Source organism: Podarcis muralis, chromosome 10 (assembly GCF_964188315.1).
Source record: "Podarcis muralis chromosome 10, rPodMur119.hap1.1, whole genome shotgun sequence".
NCBI classification, from domain to species: domain Eukaryota; kingdom Metazoa; phylum Chordata; class Lepidosauria; order Squamata; family Lacertidae; genus Podarcis; species Podarcis muralis.
This window is the reverse complement of record NC_135664.1, coordinates 36,475,704-36,495,865: the sequence shown is the minus strand read 5'-3', so window position 1 is coordinate 36,495,865 and position 20,162 is coordinate 36,475,704. Positions and strand designations below refer to the sequence as shown.

The following is a 20,162-nucleotide window of genomic DNA, read 5'->3' as shown; positions in this document are numbered from 1 at the left end:
GCATTCACAAATTATCTGACTCGGCTATCTGCTTACTATTTTGTATTACAAGATCGTCCGATGAGTTGCTGTTATAGTTTCCACACAAGCCACATGTTTTCCCCTGGTGTTCTTCAGTCAGTTTGATGTAAATCCCGGAGCTTCCATCCCAAGCTAGGGAAAAGCCAAAGGTCGTTTTCACCAGAATATAATCTGCTAATCTTTCAATGAAAACGTTTCCAATTGTTTGGGGCAATCTCAATCTGGGGAAGCAGAAGAAGTTTCACTTCAAAAAGTGCAAGTCAAGTGCATTTCATGTTGTCTTTTTACTCATTTGATACATAAAGCCATACAATAAAAACTATATAAAAAATTAAAATCAGAAATCCACTATTATAGGATATTTCCTTAATTGTCAACATATACCTGGCAGCACTGAAGCTTTTCAACATACATATATATGAGGCCTTGCTCACAGCACAGTAAACCCTAGTTTACAATGAATGTGCTGATCTCAACCACTTTACTCATCCACATTCTCACTCTCACATAGGAGTAACAAACTATGGTCCTTGCTTAGTGTTACATCCAAACCAGCGGTTGTGGTTTGTTTCACTCCCAACAAACCATGATTTAAAGCCAAGATTTGTTCTTGGCTTACTGATTGCAGTTTGAGTAAAACAAAGCACAATTTTCAGTTCAGACCTAATGTTAAGGCAGGAATCATGGCTTTTTTCTCCTGCATGCGACTGAAGAGGAGCAAAGGGAATGAGATTGGTGCATTCACACTAAACCATTAACTACAGCTTTCTGTAGTTCAATAACTGGGCCACTGTGCAATCAAAATGTACAGTTGAAATTCTTGATTTTAATTATACTTTTTCCTTTTTCCATCATTCAAACATAAATTGTCACTTTAGATAAATTAATGTGAGCTCATATTATTCCCCATATTCATTTAATGACATTACAATGGGGCAGGGGGGAAGCCAAAGCTTTTATACTCCAAATCAATCTTTATTTCCTACTTCAAAGTTTTTTCACACTGGACCTGTAATAGAGCTGTATTAGAGTACATTATTTCCCTAAGCATTATCGCAATACTTTATATCTGATTTTAAAACATCTTTAGATAAAAACTTCTGGACTGTTTACCTGATCCTGCCCTTTCTTACTTCGTGCCGCAATATGATTATTTCCTCCTGATTTGCAAAGAACAAGCTGACTGACCGCAAACAAGAATACACTGAACCAACACAACGTGGGCTGTTGTTAATCTTAAAGGGAGAGAAATAGATTTACGTGAGTAACAAATACATTATTTTGCCCGGTATTTGCAAGCAGCTCACCTTGTTTTCCAAAAGAGACCAAGAACTGGGACCAATAATACTTTGGGCAATTTTAACTCATGTGCATCTAACTACTCGTTCTATGTGCCTATTTCATAGTTTGGTTTTTCATCTTTTAATATTTGTCTGTTGTTATAATTGTTCTCTCTGCTTTATATACATTATAAAATGAAATAAGAATAATAAACTTTACCCCAAATAATACTTTGGGCAGCTTTTTACCCCATTTTTTTTGTACAAATATCCAAGTACAAAATAGAAATGCATCATTTCAGCTGCATCATGATGCAGCTGAAGAATCGTACCCCTCCTTCTATGGACTTTAGAGGAAAACTCAGGTCACAAGCATGTGATCTGTCATCTGCCTCTTTCCCTTAATTGTGAGGAATCCTTCTGGGTCTCATGTCTAAACACAGGTACCATAAACATATGTGTCAGAACTAAGGATGGGTGAATCTATCAGTTTTGGTTTCTCTCATTTTCCAATCTTAAATTCAGTTCCCCATTATTTCCACATCAGTTTGCCTTTTTTTCAAGTCTTCGTGAAAATTCATGAGCATTTGACTGCATATTTCCTCTAATATAGGGTAAAAAGGTAAAGGAGCCCAGGGACGGTTAAGTCCCGTCAAAGGCGACTGTGAGGTGTGGCACTCATCTCAGTTAAGGCTGAGGGAGCCGGCGTTTGTCCACAGACAGCTTTCCGGGTCATGTGGCCAGCATGACTAATTTGCTTCTGGTGCAACGGAACACCTGACTGAAGCCAGATCACGCAGAAATGCCATTTACCCTATTTTATTATATTATAGGGCATTGTGGGCCAGAGAGTGCTAAAGAAAGATAGAACTTTCTTTCTATATGCAACTACAGCAGCAAGAATCCTTATAGCCAAATACTGGAAAGCACAGGAGTTACCCACACTGGAAGAATGGCACACGCAACTGATGGACTACATGGAATTGGCTGAAATGACCGGCAGAATCCGAGACCAGGGAGAAGAAGCAGTGGAAGAGGACTGGAAAAAATTTAAGGACTATTTACAAAAACATTTTAAGTTATATGAATGTTGAGAATTTGCTAAGTTTTGAGAAAAACAAGCTTCAGTATTGAGATTCGGAAATGATTGAAACTAAGTTATGTTTGAGAAAAGTTTAACTTTTAGAGTAAATAATTAGATGAAAATACAAATACACATGAAACAAGGTTTTAATTTGCTGTTGATTTTTATTGTAAAGAAAGCAGGGATGGAGGATGTGGGGAAGTCCAGTTGATGTTGAAAAAGGATCTGAAAAAATGAATCTTTTTCTTTTTTGTTTTTTTACTTTGTAAAAAAAAAAAAAAAAGCTCTTGTTGTGTTATTGACGATGTATTAATGTTGTATTTTGACCCTGGAAAACAAAGCAATAAAAAATATTTAAAAAAAAAAAAAAATACCTATTTTATTATATTATATTTTCTTTCTTGCTTTATATTTTTAATAAAAATCTCAAAGCGGTTTACAGCATACTAAATCAATAAAACAATAGCCGGGCGATGTTCCTCTGGCCTCATGAGGAGCCTCTTTTGTGGGGCTGGTGGGTGTGGGCCCTGCCTCCTAGGCCAGGTGGAAAGGGCCTTCCCGCCGCAGCGGTACCTATTTATCTACTTGCACTGGTATGCTTTCAAACTGCTAGGTTGGCAGAAGCAGGGACAAAGCAACGGGAGCTCACCCCGTCAAGGGCTTCGAACTGCTGACCTGATTGGCAAGCCCAAGAGGCTCAGTCATTTAGACCACAGCACCATCCTCATCCTCCTCTAATATACACATGCCTATATGCAATTTTGCCTAATATACACACGTTTGCATAACTATTTCCTGTAATGTAACACATTTTCATGTTGTTTTCACTAATATATTCATTTCAATGCATGCTTTACTCTTGTATAAGCATTTTTATACCCAGGACTCAGCTGGGGAACTGCATTGCACAATTCAGCACACTGAGAACTTTTAAGGATGGTTGGTTTTTGCTTCATGTGTTGCTTTGGAAAGCGTAAATTAGGTAGCTTTGGTAATCAAATCAAATTTTCCCCGCATCCCTAGTCAGAACTCACAAACACAAATACCATGCACAGGAGATCAGACACAGAAGCATACATGTTTCTCTCTTAAACCTGGGCATCAACACCAGCTATGCGTGTATGAGTCTTGAAAAGCAGATATACATATTTCAATAAAAAACATTACAATCTGTGCAGAGCAACTACAGAGGAGTTAAAGAAAATGGAAAGAAATGTTGCACTTATTTTTTATTCTGTTTTTACTTCCTTCTCAAGCCAAATTCCCAATCTTACCCACACAGTGTATTGAGGCTCTAGATCACTGCAGTCTTTCACAAAAATGTATGAACAATTTCCCGGGAAGTAATAATAGATGCCGTCAAATGTTTCAAAGTGATGCTGACCCCATGATTTGCAAATTCCATCTCTGTCTTTGCCAGCGTTTGGAACTAGAAAGAGCAAAGTGTTGGTTTGCAGGTGCAGCAAAAGAAGCCCATGTGGCAAATATAACATAGCCCATTTCAAATATATTCATCATATCAGATTATACATACATATATATATATATACACACACACACACACACACACACACACACACATTAAAAATTCGGATTATAAATGGGATGATCTAAGAGATGCCTGTCAGAATCACAATAAAAAAAATCAATTCATATTCACGTTGGCATCACATGAACAGCTTGAGTATTCTCTGAATTTTCCCCCTTTAATAATCTCTTACTCCTGAAAAAGACAGAGCTATTGCAGAGAAATGAACCTAGGAAAGTTCCTCCAGTATGTGTGGCTCCTTCACTTGCATTCAAATTTGGTTTGCAACCAGAGAACATGAACTCAAGATGGAGCAAAAAATGAAAAATAAAATAGAGAAGAATATCACAGATGTAGCATCTCTCACTGCAGTGTGGAAGAGCAGGAAAATAGCACACAGGCTGAATGTTGCTCAGCTTCAGAGCTCTTAAAGAGAGGGGATAAAATTGTAAGTGCTTGCATTGAAATCCCATTATTCTTGTCCAGTAGTTAAAAAGTACTATTAATTTCACTGAGATTCACAGCAGACAGCTACTTTCCAAGCAATCATGTGGAGGCTGGCTCATGCAACAATTTACTCAAATGTAGTGGCTTACCGTGCAGATTCAGCCATCTTCAGCACAGGCTGTTTGTGAGGGTACAGGATCAGTTCCTGTATCCATTCGTCACTGACTCTGTACAGAAACTCCAGGTGGCTGAATATAACCCAGTGTAAACTGGTCTTTTAGTGAAAGTTCCATACAATTAAACTGGGATCTAGCATTTTATTAGGTTTATTTATTATTTTTCTAAAAAATGTATACCCTGCTTTTCACCTCATCTGGGTCTCAGAGTAGCTTACAAAGAATAAAAATGTGCAATCCAAAAAATATATATGTTAAAATAGTGATATGTGTGACACTTTTACAATTCGCTTCCACAAACTGTTGGAAGCAAATTGCAAAAGCATTGTATGCATTACTGTTTTAACAAACAAGGTTGTAACATCTCACCTTAATATGAAATTCACCTTCTTAACATCTTCCTGGAACTTACCAATTTGGCACCGTTCACCCTGTGCCTGGAAAGTCTCACAGTCACATATTCCGGCCTCTGTGCAAACTGCTCCATTAAGGCATTCTTGAGGGCAAGAACCTGGACAGCAGAAACAGACAGATGTCAGCAAGCGCACAAACTACATGAACATCCTGCATAGTTTGGATAAAAGTTTACCCATATTAAAGAAAACTGCACCAGCTTTCTTATATAAGACATAAAGCCCAAATTATTTTTTCTTTGGTATATTATTTGCCACTTTATATGGTAACGGCAGCAACAACAAAAAATAGTGTTTCCTTCCACTTACTGAAAGGTTGTGTTGCCACATGCAGACCAGAAATCACCATTACCTTTACTGCTGCAAAAAGCTACCATATATCATTCCTCACCAAGCATATATTCAGTTCCTTCTTTTCATAACTGGAAGAGTTCTCCCAGAACTGAACTCTATTAAAAGTACATAATAAGTTAAAAGGATCATCCAATATAGGCTTGCCATACATCAGGAGAATTCCTGACATGTCCTGATTTTCTGATGTAAAAATAGCCTTGGGGGGGAAATGTGGCCGAATTGACAAAATGTCAGGGAAAACCTGGATGGTACAATGCAGCCCAGGTGTGAGAATTTCTTACAGACATTGCTAAACTACAACTTGGGAACAAGCACCACTGAAGCCAATAGGATGCACTTTTGAGTAAGCACATGTAGAATTGCAGTGTATGAGTGTGAAATGGGAAAACCTTTGTTCAAATCTTTCTCAAGCAGGGATTCACATGGTGGCCTTAAAGCATTCCACCTTTCCCTCAGCTTCAGTGCCAGTCTCCAAAATCCCCACCATAATGGTGGGAACAGTACTGGCATACATTACAGGGCAGTTGTAATCATCACTGGGATGCTAGTGACTGTTGATGTTTTTGGATGATGCCAAAACCATCATGGCCTTTTGGCTGGTGCAATAAAAGTTTTTGGTGATGATACTGAGATACTGGACACTTGAAATACACTATAAAATCTCAGGTTGTTACATATTAAACATGGAATTTAAGAGTGCATTTAGCCATTTGATTCCATTTATGAACTACTTCCCATAAAAATATCTTGAAGAAATCATACAGTAAAAACATCAGTAATCAAAAACAATTTTAGAATTCTATGTATAACAACAGTTTTTATTTAAAAAAATCATATGTAAAAACAATTTCAAATTCAATATGGAAGCATAGTTGGTTACCAACTGTTGATGCCCTCCACCCCTGAAATATTGGCTTGGTCAGGGAGCAGGAGAAACACAGTAAATACTTAAAGAATTTCAGTGCATGGTGAGGACAAAGAGGTTGCAGCAACTAATGTATAGAATTGTTGCTATGTTTGCTGGAGCCATGATTTTGGCCAGTGGTTTCACAGGACCACTTTCAGTCCTCTATGTAATAATGTAATAAACTCTAGAAAATCAAATTCTATATCAGCATTCGTGATTAGAATTACCGGCAATGATTATTGTACGGAACATTTCACAAATGTCTTTTCAAAGAGGCATCATAGTAATGATATGGTACTGACCTGATGAATTCTGAGCCTGAGAAAAGGCCTCATGTATGGGAGCCCCAGAAGAAACTGCAGCAGTCTAAGAGAGAAAGACAAAGACAAAAGCAAATCATACTAGTTTAATTAAAGCCCTTGGAAGTGCAAAACCAATGTTTCTGATAATGGTGCAAAAGAAAATTATGATAATTGAACTAAATTATCCTGAATTTCACTCGAGCCAAAAAGCCTTGATAACTCAAACACTAGATATGTTGCACAAACAGCAAGCTAACAGATGTGGGCACTACTTAAAATTCATGTAAGTGATACATTAGAATTTTAACTGTATCCCATATCTGAAACGTACAGGTTAAATGTATTGCCATTTTGTGTCATTTGTTTCCACCACCGATGTTTCTTAAAAGCCACCAGACTGCAGTTCACCCATTCACCCAAGGTGGGAAAGTTGTATTTCTAGCGAAGCAGGAGGTGTACACCAATACACATACCTTTGAGGCTACACGTGTGAAGCAGGTGATATGCATATATAGATTATGGACATTGTGCAATTCTTCCCTTACTTTTTTTATCACATGGGTTGGTCCTTCACACATAAAGCTGCTACACCATGATGGGACAACCTTCCTTTCTTAGAGAATTTGCTTGTTAATAGTGGTAGGTGTTTCCTCACTGGGAGTTAATGTTAAAACTGTAGATGTTTCTTTGGGGTCTTTTGAATGGGAGAGACTCTTTCGGCAAATTTAGGTTAGTAGCACTGGTCCTGGGACATCCCACTGCTCAGGAAAATGTAAGCACATAACAATAGCATTAGCGGTGAGATGACCTTTTATTTGAGAGAAACTAACTTGATGTGACTGAACTAAAACAGAGGAAGCTGAAGAAACATTCTTAACTCTAATAATAATAATAATAATAATAATAATAATAATAATAATAATAATGGTAAATGACCCCTGGATGGTTAGGTCCAGTCAAAGGCAACTATGGGGTTGCGGCGCTCATCTCACTTTCAGGCCGAGGGTGCCGGCGTTTGTCCACAGACATCTTTCTGGGTCATGTGGCCAGCATTACTAAACCGCTTCTGGTGCAATGGAACAGTGTGATGCAAACCAGAGTGCATGGAAACGCCATTTACCTTCCCGCCACAGCAGTACCTATTCATCTACTTGCACTGGCGTGCTTTTGAACTGCTAGGTCGACAGGAGCTGGGACAGAGCAACAGGAGCTCACCCCGTTGTGGGGATCCAAACCACCCACCTTCTGATCGGCAAGCCCAAGAGGCTCAGTGGTATGTATCGAAACAGCCAATGAAGGCACCCCAATAGTCAAAATAGCAGCTTGGAGCAAGGATGGAGGCCTTGGAACAGCAAAGGCATTTGGTTGAAATGAAAATGGAGCAGCGAACCCAGCAGAAAATTAAGACAACAAAGCAGCTTGATGAGTATCTTAAGGCAAGTCTGAAGGAGGATCTCAGAACCGGCATGAATGTCTCCCAAGTGTAAGGTCTGGACTCTCAGTGCTGGGACCTGAAAGGCCTCTTTGTTCAACAGGTATTGGTTCAGAGCTGATCCAAAAGCCCAGTTCTCTACTCCAGTCTCATCTAAAAGAACTGTGCAATGGGGATGGGGAATATTTTCTGTCAGGGGAACATTTTCCCTTCTGGGCAACCTTCCCACGGCCACATTGCACTGGTGGACAGGGTTAGAGGCAAAAGTGGGTACAGCAATTTATATAAATTTTATCTTAGTGCAGTAGGCTGGTTTCAACGCACACAGACACACCTCTCTATCCTCCATCCAGAGTAGCTGGACAAAACAATTTGGGGTCCAATGCAGGGGCACCAAGAGGTGTGGCCTGGGAAGAGTACCGAAACCTGGAGGGCTGATTTGGTCCCAGGCCAGAGGCTCCCCAACCCTGCTGTACATTAAAACCGACATTGAAACTGTTATATTAGAAAACTAGTCTGCAGAGATCTCCAATGTAGTGAAGCACTGAAGCAGGGAGAGCACTTTTCACAAGTAAGCAGCTCTGTCCTGGGAACCTATTGTAGAGCGGAGCAGAAGCTGTCACAATAACAGCACCGTCTGAAAAACAGCTCATCTACTGTTTCGTGATCTTGCCTTTTGCCAAGCACTAACAAAATTCCCAGTCTCTTTGTTTGCTCTCACAAAAGAGATAACAGTGAAATACACCCCCTACCCCGCTTGATGTGCGTCACTTGGTTTGTTGGGGTGGTTAATTCAAGAAGCGATTTGCAAAGAATGAATGAATGGCTGAATGTAGGGTTTGCATTTTGAGAATTGCAGGAAAACAGGTATGGAAAAGCAACTCCTCCTCATCCCTGCCTAGCTATTACCATTTCCATTCTGCTGCACAAAGGCTTCATTGTAGGGATAGCAAGCTCCCCTTGTAGGCTGATGGGTGAGAGTGTGTGGGTTTTTCTTTTCTCCCTTTGAGGTATAACCTACCTCAGCTGCTAAGAGATCTCTTTTCTGACGAATTGCATTAAATTCATTCCTGGAAGAAAACAAAAAGAATCTTGTATAATCAAAGGTCTCGAAGCAACCTGAATCGGCAGGCTCCCAGGAGAGAGGTGTTTCTCTTTGATTTCTCTCATTTTATCAAAGACACCTTTCTTGAGTTAATTCTTCTTTTATTTCCCCCTTTTTAAAGTTCATGTTCAACATTCGTCCTCTCTTTTTCTTCTCTCGAATGACAAAATACAAGAGGAACCCCCCTTTTTTATTTGCCTTTCAAAGTGAACAAGAGCTGCATTAAATTCCGCAATCCAAACTGCTGAGTATGCATAGATTTAGGTCAGTGGTCCTACAGGCTGTTTTTAACAAAGAAATATGCTGCCAATTGAATAAGTCACTTGGAGTTGAAGGGTGCTCCATAGGCCTTCCAGTCCAAACTCTTGCTTCATGCAGGAAGACTTCAGCAACGCTAATGCTTCTGCAAATGGTTATCTAGCCTCTGCTTGAGGTCGCAGTAAGGTAGGGTACCCATCTAGTCAGCCAGGTAATTGATTCAGGTATCTCTTGAGGGTGCTCTGCTTTGAGCAAGGGGTGTTCCTCCCCACTTTGCTTTTTTATGAAACTGGTAATTGAAATGATGTGATACCAAGATCTCAGTCTGTTTTACGGAATATTGTAGGGGAGCAAATGGTGACACACACAAGTGCTTTTCAAGGTCAGATTATTATTTTTTTCTTTTCCCCCACCTTCATTCTGAATAGTGCATTATAATTGCACCTCACTTGTTTATCTTCCCTGACTTGCAACTGAAATTGCCACCAAAGCAGTGGCAGTTCAATTGTTAAATACAATTTAGCTACTACTGTGTGGGCTATCACCTATGGGAACAGCAACACATAGAAATTAGAATTAATGGACTCTAAGGATAGTTTTAAGAACCAAAATAACTGCCTCTGCTTTCAAGAACATAAGCAGTTATCATGTAAATTATTCTTTCTAGGTGCTTCATCTTCTGGATGGCCTTCCTTATTTAAGAGCATCCCATTTAATTGGGGGTAACGTGTCCTACATTGCTGCATGCAAATAATTTGACAAGAGATTAGGCGCTACATTTGGGGGGGGGAGTATTGTGCTTAAGTCTACAAAATGGTGTATCTTTCTACTCAAAGAGAATCCTAACTAAACTGAAATAATTGATATATGTTGACTTTATACTTCCACCACACCCATGCAAGCAGCGTATTATAATTCGTAGTGCAGATAAACATTTTCAAATATTTCTTTTCAATTCCAAGCACCATATAACACAATCAAAAGCACTTTTTTCCCACACTTGCCTTACATTCAATTACTGCAGTTACAAAACAGGCATATTTCATTACCAACAAAATGCCTTTGGGTGACATTTTGCCTGCTAATGCTCTGAAAATCAGTAATGTCACCATGGGGGGGGGTTTAATACATACTTGCTTAATTATACTTTTTATTTCATATACTTTCGATGCATCAGAGTCATGCTATACACTCTGACTGAATGGACTATTATATCCTGCAAATGATGAATGCAGACTCACCTTGGAGCTCTTTTCAGAAGAGACAATTCACAGAGGGGTCCTGTTAGATAGAAAAGGCAGAAAGACTCTCACTTTCCCCCCTTGTATCTGCTCTAGACTGAGCTCAGAAAATTACGATGAATCTGAGCTCAGTTTTAAAAACAAGGATGAGTTGTACTCTTTCAGAAATGATTAACAGGATTTTCCGTTAAGATGCATCCAGACAAAGGTAGAATATAGACTTTTTATGAGTGGCAGAAGCCTGTTATTTGAAAACACTGAAGCGTTTGAGAACTCAGAACTTGCGACTTTCGAACACATGAAGAAAACTGCATGCACAGCACAATCTAAACTGTGTTTACTGAGAGATAAGTCACAGTGTGAATTACATACAAGTAGGTATGCATTGGATGACAGGCATATGAAATATAAGGCTTAAGTGGAAGTCCTGCAGTGATTCCTATGCAATCCTTCCAGGATCAGGTTCACTGTCATTAAATATGAGAGTCCTGACTTGGCAAAATGGACTCTTTAACAGCCTTTTTAGATAACACACAGAGCCATCTGTTTCAGTCCATATCTATTGCTGTTATTTATGCATTTTAAGTTTTGCCATAAAGCCATAATGTCTAAAACAATTCCCCAGACTCTCCAGAACTTCTGTTATTAGCATGTGAGATAAAAAGCCAGCTAAGAAATACTTCATCAGTTAATTTTTTTTTTTACCATTTCAACACTCTGAAGGAACAGCAGAACTCCAGAAGAAAACTGTAAGTTACTTGGAAGGAAAATAAATTTGTCATCCAATTCTATGCACACTTTATTGGAAACAAACCCCGCTGAATACAGTTGGATTGGCTTCCAAGTTAACACGCACAGAATTGCATTGTTAGCTGTTTTAAACCAAAATTCCTCAATTTAGACCACAACTTTTTTAACCACATCAAAGTTGCTTTTGTTTTCCATATACCTGAGATAAAGACTACACCTTATTCAGTAACAGAAATAGGTTTTTATTCTTTTGCAAGAAAGGGGGGGAAGCAACCAACTCTATTTTATTTCTTAGAGCTTTTATCAATTATTTGTAGTAAAAAAAGCACACCAAGCAAACGAGCAAAACTTACCTTCCAAGGAAAACAGCAGAAAATGAACCCAAAATATGTCCCACGGTATCATGAAATTGACTTTTCTCACAATGTTCATTTCAAGGTAACTTCTTAAGATGGAAAGTGTCCAGACTGGTGCCCTTAACTATGATGGCATCTTAAAAGTTAACGTCCTTCGCAGATCTTTTGTAAATTTGGTAAACTGAAATAAAAAGGGGGGGAGGGGGAAGCAAAACGGAGTTTTCTTGCCACATTCACTTTTTTAGAGCTTTGGAAACGCAGCATGCGCTTTGGCTGGGTCTCTCTCATTAGTAATGCATGGTAGCTCCTTACCTGATTCAGTATTAGTTACACGAGACCTGACGCTCCTACTCCTCTTTTGGACTGAATCAACCCTTTATAACGCTTGGGGACAGTGACACAGAATTTTTTCTGTGCCACATTACTTTGAGAGATCATTTTGCATCTGTCTGCTTTGAAGCCCGCACTGACCAAGAGTTCCTCCCCCTCTCCCATCTTACAACCACAATTTGAAGAGTTCAAACATTCAGAAGCGTTCGTCTTTGAAGCACATTTGTTTCAATAGCGATGATGTCAATTTGCATCAAGCAAGCATCCATTTGTAACGGGTTTCACCTGAATTTCTGAAACGTGACCGTAATCCTCTCTCTTATATCGTGCATATTCTACACAAATAAGCGACGCCATTCTGATGTGTGTAGGGCTCTCAAAGACGTCAGATATGGAACCATATCAAGTGACAGAACAACCGTCTCTCGATCAGAATAGTTCAACAACTCTCATAAGAGATGCAAAGGAATGTGTTCCATTCAAGTGATGGGGCTAGGGGAACACTAGTCCCTGGTGTTGGAATCTTGTCAGAATGTCATGCAACAGGAGCATATCCCCCCCACATCAACATGTTTGGATGTTAAGCTAAGGGAGGCCCTGCTGGTAGGTCTGCCACCCTTCCTGGTTCAATGAAAACATAAAAGGACCTTGCTTGTGGTGGACCCCAGGCAGAGGCGCCATCTTCTCAAGATGATTGAGAGGGCCTGAGATGCTGTCCTGACATCACGTGTGTGATGTTGCGAGGAGCCAGGGGGCAGAGCTGAATGCCCCCTGAACATTGAGGGGGTCCGGCCCCCTCCAAAAAAACATTGAGGTACAAAAGTGCATTGGCCCCTCCAAGCTGACGTGTCGGACCCCAGGTTGTACAACTTGCACCATCACAGTATGCTTTTTGACAACTGATCAAGACACATTTCTTTGCCCAAGCCTTTGATGGAGTTTTCTCTTCCCTCCTCACTGCTGTGCTTTTATTCTAATAAGGATTGGTGTCGTGGTTTTATTTATTTTAATACACACTGTACTTGTTTTCATTGCGATATTTTTTGTAACACAACCAGGGGCCATTTTGGTAAAACGCAAGCTTTGCAAGTATAAATAAACAAGCAAAATGATCTGACAAGGACAAGGTTATATCACCAGACTTCCTGTATTTAGCAACTATTTTAGAAGAGAACATGGGCAAGTTCTTTACCTGAAGGGATGTGAAAACAGCAACCACAGCCTCAATAACGTTTAGTATTTCCAGCTGTAGTCCCCCTCTGGCTCTTCTTGATTGCATCATGCAAATCCTTCCACACGGTCAAAAAGTATGCTCAGTCATTAGAGGGGAGCTAAATGTAACCTGTTGACGCTAATATTATTTAAAAGCTTATAAGCTTATTGTTACTGTGGATTTACACAGAGCCATTGTAGCCCTCCACATTTTGCGTAGCAAGTAAGTGTTCAGTTGAGATAATGCTATGTAGTGCTTTTGCAGACAAGAAAGCCCAGTGCAAATACCAAGATACAGAGTATAACCACCACATCTTCTGCTTCATGCTTCTCCCCTATGTGTTCATCAACATTAATGCTCACAGAGAACAAGGAATTGTGTTCACAGTCCTAGTTACCAGGGCTGTGACACCCATCGGGACAAATCCTGAAATGAATTGGATTCAACTGGGATTCTTTCAGACTGGTGCAAGTCCACTCTGAGTGATCTGGACTTGTCAAAAGCAGGGGAGCAATCAGGTTACGAGGAAGAATGAGACTGATGCAAGAAATTTCACCCACATCATCTCTCCCCACCACTACCCCATTTGCTGCCTGCAAGGCCTACACTTCAGAGCCCAAGTCAGGCTGCGGCCACAGCAATCCTGCTTGAAATGGGTCCCATTTCAGGGGTACCTAGTAGGGGTATCTAGGGGTACCTACTAGACACCATATGAGCTTAGTAACAAGGCAACAGAATGAAAGGGATGCTGCAGTCCTATGTTCATTCACCCAAGAGAAAGCCCCATCAACTCAATAGGATTTGCTTCTAATTAGATGCACAAGATTGCGCGGCTTCCTTTTCAGAACTGAGGAAACAAGGTTATCAGTGACAGCCAGGAATGAATATATGCCTGCAACATATAAGCTGGATTTACTAGTCATTTTGAACAATTGAAAAACATTTTCTCCTTCCATCTCTCACTTGTTACTGCTTGTTCTAGTAGCATATTGACTTATTGTTTCGGCCATCACCACCAATATTGGGAGGGTGCGCCATCTCAGATTTATTTATATTACGATCAATACAAACCTTAATTTTTAAAAAAATTAGGTTACCTATAAGAGAACAAAATCTGGTTGTCAATAATGAACAGCTCCCAGCAACTTGCAAGTCCTGTAACTTTCTAAAATATTCTATTAATGGAAAGCAGCACAGCTCTGTGTTAGAGGGAACATTCTCTACAAGAGAGAGGAATGAGAGATTTGAATTTCATTTTTTTGTCTCCAAGTAGTGTGCTCAAAATCTGTTGTTGGGAATCACAAGTACAGAAAGTAGTGTTGCACTCAGGTCCTGCTGTCAGGCTTCCCATGGGCATCTGGTTGGCCACTGAGTGTTGGGCTAGAAGTGCCTTTGGCCTGATGCAGTTGGTTCTTGTGAGAACCAGGACTTGCTGATCAGAAGGTCAGAGGTTCGAATCCCCACGACGGGGTGAGCTCCCATTGCTCGGTCCCAGCTTCTGCCAACCTAGCAGTTCGAAAGCACCTCAAAGTGCAAGTAGATAAATAGGTACCACTCCAGCGGGAACGTAAATGGCGTTTCCGTGCGCTGCTCTGGTTCGCCAGAAGCAGCTTAGTCATGCTGGCCACTGTACGCTGGCTTCCTTGGCCAGTAAAATGAGATGAGCGCCGCAACCCCAGTCAGCCATAACTGGACCTAATGGTCAGGGGTCCCTTTACCTTTACCTAGTGTGCATGGAAGGAAATTGGAGCAAAGGAAGTCAATGTGGTGCCCTCCAAACAAAACGGGGAATATTTGAAGACTCTAGGCCAGTTCTCTACCACTTAAATTTATGGAAGTCTCAGGGCACGGATTAAGAATCTTTTTTTCAGCACTGGCATTATCAAAACCAGCACCTTATTATGAAACTCACAGGCCTATGCCACACTGAGGACGGACCCTGATGAATTTCTAGGATAAATTTAGTAGTCACATTATGAAAATAATAGGCTATAGTGTCTTACTAGCATGTTTATCTGGCCTTGGTCAAAATGGTAATGATGCGTGTTTAAAAAATCTGCACTAGACATTTCTATTTGAAGCAGTGTACATGAGCTGTTGGGATAACGTTTAGAAAATTATCACTACTTTATTGCCAAGCACAACCCAGCAGTTTACTCTAATAACATTTTTAAGTAACTGCGTTATTCCTCAGAGATGTCCATTGTGATATATATGCTAGTGCTCCCACAAAAACTATTGGTGCACAACTGCATGGGAAAAAGCAAGTGTGCAGGCTTATCATGTGGGGCAACAGCAGCCATCTGTAATCAGAGCTCTGGGACTTCTACTAGTCAAACACAATTTGTAGAGGCTAGTTCCCAATAACTGTGCTCCATCAGTTACCTATATAAAGGGCGAGTCATTTAAAAGAGGCCCTGTGGAACGTGTGTACGTGTGTGTATCCACGGGACCTATTTTAAAGGACTCACCCTGTATAATCACATGGTAGAATTAATTCGACAACTGCAGTCTTATATGCACTTTCCTGAGAGGAAATCTCTTATTTTATTGACTTTCATCCATACAATTGCACCTCAAGACAACTAGTAGCAGCAACAGTGATGATAATAACTTCTGCATTTACCTTTTTGGCGCTTCTAAAATGCTCTACTTTGCTACTTAGACTCCTTACCAAATAATGAACAAGTGCCAGGAAAGAGGAGACAGCCAGAAGCAATCACATCCACTGCTTCTTTTGTGATCCCTTTAAGTCCTTTGACCCATTAAGATTCCCTGATCTCACAACAGGAAGGACTATGCAACTTAAAAAAGCGTTCTACACATTGGAATTATATCCTGTAACTTCAACCAACTGATAAATTTTCTTCTTGAACGCCCAAATATGCATAGAATTGTGTAAAGTTTTCAGACAAACACAAGAATTCAGTTTTCTCCATCTTTATTTAAAAGACTGAACAAATGCATAGTTTTCTTTTAACGGTAAGACTTCTGGTAACGTGCACGAGCACCAGGTCCACCAAACTTCTTGGATTCACAACGACGAGGATCAGCAACCAAAAGGGTCCTATCGTACTGGATAAGGATATCCTTTATCTCCTTCTTGGAAGCTTCATCGACATCTTGGGAAAACAAAATAATACTTGCATTAGTCCTCAAAACATTCACTTATGTGCAATGCTGGATCTGGCTCAGAACAGTACAATTAAGTACCAATAATACTCTACAAACTGTAGCCCTTCACAGCTGGTCTGAAGTTATGCATTTGTGAGAGACAAGAAAGAAAGTTAAATGGAGAAACTTACATTTCTGGTAATAAGCCACCAGCGCTTTGGAAATAGACTGCCGAATTGCTGTAGAAGAAAGCAACAATTAGCACTAGATACAATCTGGTTAGCAAAGTGAAATGCAGATCAGAGCACATAACTATGGGGTGACTGGGGATATTTAGGTAGTACCTCTGAGCTAATATGACTATGCACAGATATTGCATATACTTGGACACATCTACAGCAATACTATTCTGCACACTCCTGCTCTTTTGATCTGGGATCTCATGCAAAAATTTGAGAGAGGGGAAAAAACCTGGTACAAGAACTAGCTGGCAAATTTAATAGATGGGACTCTAGACCTATCAATATTCTTATAACATCTATAATTGTACGAAGGTGGATTAGAAATACTTATGTGCATTTTAGGAAGCGGCTAATATATGTAAACAAATGTCTGTTCTTTTTCAGCCCAAACGAACAAATATTGCTTATAAGTCATACCGTATATTTGTGCTACGTGACCTCCACCCTTCACACGGACTCTGATGTCGACTCCTGCAAAGCGCTCCTTGCCCAAAAGGAGAACTGGTTCAAGCAGCTGGAGAAAGAACATTTAAGTTATAAAATTTATAAAAAGTTATAAAAAGAACATTTAAGCACTCATGATCTCAGCACACTTTAATTAGCATTGCAACTACAAGCTCTGATTCTGTAATGTAGCATTTACAAAAAAAATTAGTAAGCCTGCTCTATGTCCATCCAATACATGTTTATCAGGCTGAACCTACTGTATGTAGGAAAGGAGAGTAGATCACTAACAGCACAATCCTATGCATGTCAACTCAAAAGTCCCACTGTGCTTGGTGCGTCTTACTTCCAGGTAAATATGCACAGGGTTGCATCCCAGGGATACAGTAAGAATGATTGTGCTTTTAATTACTTCAGTGTATGACTGCATCACCACCTAGAATGCAAATTATTTTTTCCTGTTCAATCTACCTGAAGCACCACTTCTCTCCATACATTCCTAGTCATTCTGTGAAATCTGCTGGAGAAAAATCACTAACTGTCCCTTTATGACATGTCTGGAGGCCACAAGAGATGTGACAAGTGTTTCCTGTGTTTAGTTTTAGACGTCAGCTTAAAACATTTTTATTTACACCAGCTTACCCTACCATGTGACCCAGTTATGTTGCTTTCATATTTGCCTATTTATATTTTCACTGTTATGTGCACTGTTTTGAGACCATTTTTTATCTTGATTTAGTGGTATAAAATGTATGTATAAATACTTGTACCCTGTCCATCTGATTGGGTTGCCCCAGCCACTCTGACCAGATTTGATTATTTACCCAGATACCCACTTCAGTCCTACTTCTCCACTGCACTGCAGAAATACAGTACTGGTGGTCTAAACCAGAGCGGCCAACATGTGGCCATCCAGATGCTGTGAGGCTACTGTTCCCATAATCCCCAACCACTGGCCATGATGGCTGGGGAAGATGCGAGTTGGAGTCCAACAACAACTAGAAAGCCTCATACTCCCCCCACCTCAGCTTAAAAAAGAAGAGAGGCTTGTCTTTTAATAGGTATAGCTAAGTAGTATTCAAGGGCACAGAAACACGCAACACTGCCCTATTTGCCTTCAGATTCTTGACACCCCCTTACCATAGTGATTTACAAAGTATAACACTACCCCAAATGTTAATGGGGCAGTCACACTGCAATGACTGTTAGGAAGCAGTGGTAGGTGCCTTATTCACGCAGTCTACCCTCACAATAGGTATTTGCATAGCATGACACTTTTATTTACTGGGGGGGGGGTGGTTCAGTTAGTACTAGTATGCTAGGTGGTACCTCTACACCAGTGTTCCCCAACCTTGGGCCTCCAGCTGTTTTTGGACTACAATTCCCATCATCCTTGACCACTGGTCTTGCTAGCGAGGGATGATGGGAGTTGTAGTCCAAAAACAGCTGGAGACCCAAGGTTGGGGAACACTGCTCTACACAACAATCATTTCATGATGCTAAAATGAAAGTAGCAACTTACTTTGTACTGCAGAGTTCTGGGCTCTATCATTTCCAGAGGCCTTCCATTCACCTTAATGAGGCCATTTCCTCTTTTGCAGTGAGCAACTGCAGTAGCAGTTTTCTAAAATAAGGTAGGGAAAAAACAAGAACAATTCTAACATACAGTATATAGTTGAGCAGCATTATCTTTCCCATTCTAGAATATAATTATGAAGCAACCCCTATATACATATCACTACTGCTAAAACCAGTAGCTGTTTCAGTAGCTGTTAGATCTGGCTCACAGTGTAGCTTCTGCTATTCACATATATCTATAAAATCCTATCCTCATTTCTTATTATGCAATGTAAATCCTTTTAAAAGAAAAAACGCTGCAGAGATCAACACCACAAAATTGCTGGGAACCACAACTGGTGAGAGTGCACTGTTGCATTCATGCCCTGCTTCCAATAGACATTTGCACAAGCTATTGCAGGAACAGGATGTTGGGACTAGATGGGCCCTCATCCCAATTCAATACTCTTTTTTTTATGTTCTTATGGACAACTCCGGACTTCAGCACTGGTGGAGCAGTGGAGTGGCAAAGACCCATTATAAGAAAGCGAGGATGTACTCCATGTCGCATGTGACCTTAATATATACCAAGGCTGGGGTAGGGCAGTTAACAATATAGAAAGGGGAAACGAATACTGTTGACATAACATTAAGAATAATGCAAACTAATACGGAAAACTGAAGCAAACCAAAGCAGAAACAGCCCATTCAAATACACAATAAAACAAATCTCGATTTGATTTTTTAAAAATTACACTGTAAGCTTTTCAGAAGGCAAAGGGAGGGAAATGTGTTTGTAAAAAAAGGGGGGAGGCTTACAAAAGCCACGTGGAGAAGGGCCTCCCACCACCCCGCCAAGTTATGAGAAAACAAGACAACTCGTCGGGAGGAGCAGGGGGCGCTGAACCCAATTCGCCCTCCACTCGAGCAGCTGCAGTTACTTTATTTTTGGGCGGCGGGAGAAAAAGGGGCAATGAATTATGCGAGGGAGCCGAGGCGCGCTAGGAAAAGGAGACACGCGGCGCCTTCACCGGAGCAGCCGAGACTCACGGGGCAGAATGAACCGAGGTCCGGTACCCGGTACCCGCTCCCTCCCTTCCCCTGTACAGCCCAAGAGTCGCCAAGGCCTAACCACACCCCCCCCTCGGCCCCGCCAGCCTCACCTTCCTGCCGAAGACCTGCACGCTCTGGAGGGGTCCCTTAGCCGGCATGGCGCCTGAGGGAGGGGAGAAAAGCACAAAGAAACGGGCGAGTGAGAGACCAGCTCGCGAGACCCGCGTTAAACGCCGCGACCAGGAAAAAGGCCGGAGCCCCACGGATCACCCACCTTGCCGTCAGCGAGAGCGGAAGAGAAAAGGAAGCGCACGGGGTTTCCCAGGCCTATCTCGCAGGGGCTGGCTCGGTCGCGCGGGGCGTGACGTCGTTTCCGGCAACGCCGCGCGCTGCTCGGCAAAGCTTCCGCTTTGGCCTACCGTCGCCGTTGCCGCAGTTGCCTGAGGGAAATGGCGGCGCTCGCGGCTCTCTCGTTCGCAGGGGTTCCTCCGCGAGGGTCATTCCTGTGTAGAGAGAGAGAAGGTGGGGTGGGCGGAGGCAGCCAGGCGCATTCAT

The 20,162-nt window shown here is 41.0% G+C and overlaps 2 protein-coding genes across 2 annotated transcripts in view; both read right to left on the bottom strand.

The window, feature by feature from the left end:
• Window positions 1-12,341, bottom strand: part of OTOGL (otogelin like) — an 82,652-nt gene extending 70,311 nt beyond the window's left edge. Inside the window, exons 1-8 of the mRNA XM_028747187.2 lie at window positions 12,270-12,341; window positions 9,752-9,852; window positions 8,966-9,014; window positions 6,513-6,576; window positions 4,949-5,047; window positions 3,660-3,814; window positions 1,135-1,256; window positions 37-242 (exon numbers count right to left, since the gene is read on the bottom strand). Of these exons, the coding sequence (XP_028603020.2) occupies window positions 37-242; window positions 1,135-1,256; window positions 3,660-3,814; window positions 4,949-5,047; window positions 6,513-6,576; window positions 8,966-9,014; window positions 9,752-9,852; window positions 12,270-12,341 (868 nt within the window). The remainder of the gene's footprint in view (window positions 1-36; window positions 243-1,134; window positions 1,257-3,659; window positions 3,815-4,948; window positions 5,048-6,512; window positions 6,577-8,965; window positions 9,015-9,751; window positions 9,853-12,269) is intronic.
• A 3,780-nt stretch (window positions 12,342-16,121) lies between these two features.
• On the bottom strand, window positions 16,122-19,901 carry RPS16 (ribosomal protein S16). The gene is made up of 5 exons (XM_077934760.1): window positions 19,718-19,901; window positions 18,520-18,621; window positions 16,971-17,067; window positions 16,503-16,550; window positions 16,122-16,319 (listed from the first exon to the last, which is right to left on the bottom strand). The coding sequence occupies exons 1-5, from the start codon at window positions 19,763-19,765 to the stop codon at window positions 16,174-16,176; spliced, it is 441 nt and encodes a 146-aa protein (XP_077790886.1). The 5' UTR covers window positions 19,766-19,901; the 3' UTR covers window positions 16,122-16,173.
• Between the last annotated feature and the right edge of the window lie 261 nt (window positions 19,902-20,162).

Bases quoted from the DNA above. Each gene is read 5' to 3' on its own strand.
- RPS16 (XM_077934760.1), bottom strand. From the start codon at position 19,765: ATGCCGGCTAAGGGACCCCTCCAGAGCGTGCAGGTCTTCGGCAGGAAG. The intron at 17,068-18,519 runs GTAAGTTGCTAC...TTCTTTCTCCAG, and splicing joins CCAGAACTCTGCAGTACAAA to CTGCTTGAACCAGTTCTCCT. The intron at 16,551-16,970 runs GTATGACTTATA...TTTCTTCTACAG, and splicing joins TCACGTAGCACAAATATACG to CAATTCGGCAGTCTATTTCC.